The sequence below is a fragment of the Vespa crabro genome, chromosome 3 (assembly GCF_910589235.1).
Source record: "Vespa crabro chromosome 3, iyVesCrab1.2, whole genome shotgun sequence".
Lineage (NCBI taxonomy): Eukaryota > Metazoa > Arthropoda > Insecta > Hymenoptera > Vespidae > Vespa > Vespa crabro.
In genome coordinates, this window is record NC_060957.1 from 1,876,598 (window position 1) to 1,878,234 (window position 1,637).

Genomic DNA, 1,637 nt, shown 5'->3' on the forward strand with positions numbered 1-1,637 from the left:
TTTTTTTAAAAGTAAAAGTGACGAAAAGACCTTGTCATCGATTCGAGGAAATATGCGATCGATTTTTCTCCAAATCTTGCGCGCCTTACGTAGATAAAATGGCGCGTCGACTTAACCAGATTCCCCGGGGACACGTACGGCCGATAATACGATAGTCTTTTTTATCGTATCTCTTCAATAAATCCATTTCTATCGTGTTTACTCATACGTCATCGTTCTTCATGTAATTCCAGGTTGCTCTTTAATATCATCAGAATCGATAATTTCGTCTCGAGAAGAGAAATCGATTGATGTCGGATGGTAGACTATCGTTGTGAAACTTACCGGAAAATATAATGGCAGAGGCAGCGCCCATTACTCCGAAAAAGGGCCCGTAAATGGGTGCGCCCTCCGGAAATGCGGAACTCATCGTGTATATTTTTTTTTTTGATGTGTATGTAATTTCCTACGTCTCTGAGACTCCTCTCGTTCTATGCGTAGGATCGCGAGTATTTACACAGGTTGTCGAATCGCGGACCGTCGAACGAAGAGCGATCTTCACGCACTCACTTCGCTAGACTAGTGCCACTGTCAAATATGGCCTACCGTACAGTGGCGCGGGTCATGTGACAAGTGACGACCGTGAGAGGAAGCTGTTCAGTTACCGAATAATGTCTTCTCGATTGCGATTGGTCCTTGAATTGAAGACTACCGAGTAATTGACCAATCCTCGACATCGTCTCTTTTCGTTGATATGACGTCAAGTACTTCTATAAGCTCCCTCTAGGTGATCATTGAAATAGCTATTATCGCGCATGTGCCTGCATTTTAGAAGCGCGTGACGCGCGCCCTTCCGATTCCCTATCTACGCCTATGCAATATTTGGAGATTGTACTTGAAGACGATTGAAGAGATTTAATTTACTTATACATTCTTGCCATGACACTATTTAATATGTTTCAAAATTTCTATTCGTTACATCGTCGACGGCTTATTTCGTATAATAAAAGAATTACGAAATATTTGTAATATTTTATATTGGCCGTAAGATCGAAGGGTATCCAGAATATATATAAAGAAAAAATTCACTACACTTATATATATATATATATATATTTTTTTATTTTATATCGATTCTTTATCTACCTTCTCTAATTTAAATAACGTAATTATCGTGTCATTCTCTTATCAGGTTAATGGATGTAGAAAATTTATCGCTATTACGTATCAAATCTAAATGCGTTATCGCATATGGACAAATGTAGGACAACATTTTTATATTCGTTATTATTCATATGAAAATATTTAATTTAGAAATAAGATGCAAATACGAGTAAATAATTATATTACGTTTACTTTAGTCTAATAACAATAATTTTTAAATTTTATCCTAAAACCAATTATAATGATTAATATGAGAAAAATTAGTTTCATTAGTCTTATTGTTTATATAATATTGCATATGATATATATATGATATATATGTATATATATATATATATATATATATATATATATATATATATGTACAATCTTTTAGTAATTTTTATAGTTTCTGTAAAAGAAAAAAATAATCTTTTATTCGTCGATATATAAATTTATATATTCAAGCCGACGCCTTAGTTTTAAACACGTGATCTCAAAATTTTAAACGGAAG

The 1,637-nt window shown here is 33.8% G+C and overlaps 1 protein-coding gene across 1 annotated transcript in view; it reads right to left on the bottom strand.

The window, feature by feature from the left end:
• The window catches only part of LOC124422687 (V-type proton ATPase 16 kDa proteolipid subunit), a 7,039-nt gene extending 6,453 nt beyond the window's left edge, over positions 1 to 586 (bottom strand). Inside the window, exon 1 of the mRNA XM_046959482.1 lies at positions 325 to 586. Within this exon, the coding sequence (XP_046815438.1) occupies positions 325 to 409 (85 nt within the window). The 5' untranslated portion in view covers positions 410 to 586. The remainder of the gene's footprint in view (positions 1 to 324) is intronic.
• Positions 587 to 1,637: the final 1,051 nt, after the last annotated feature.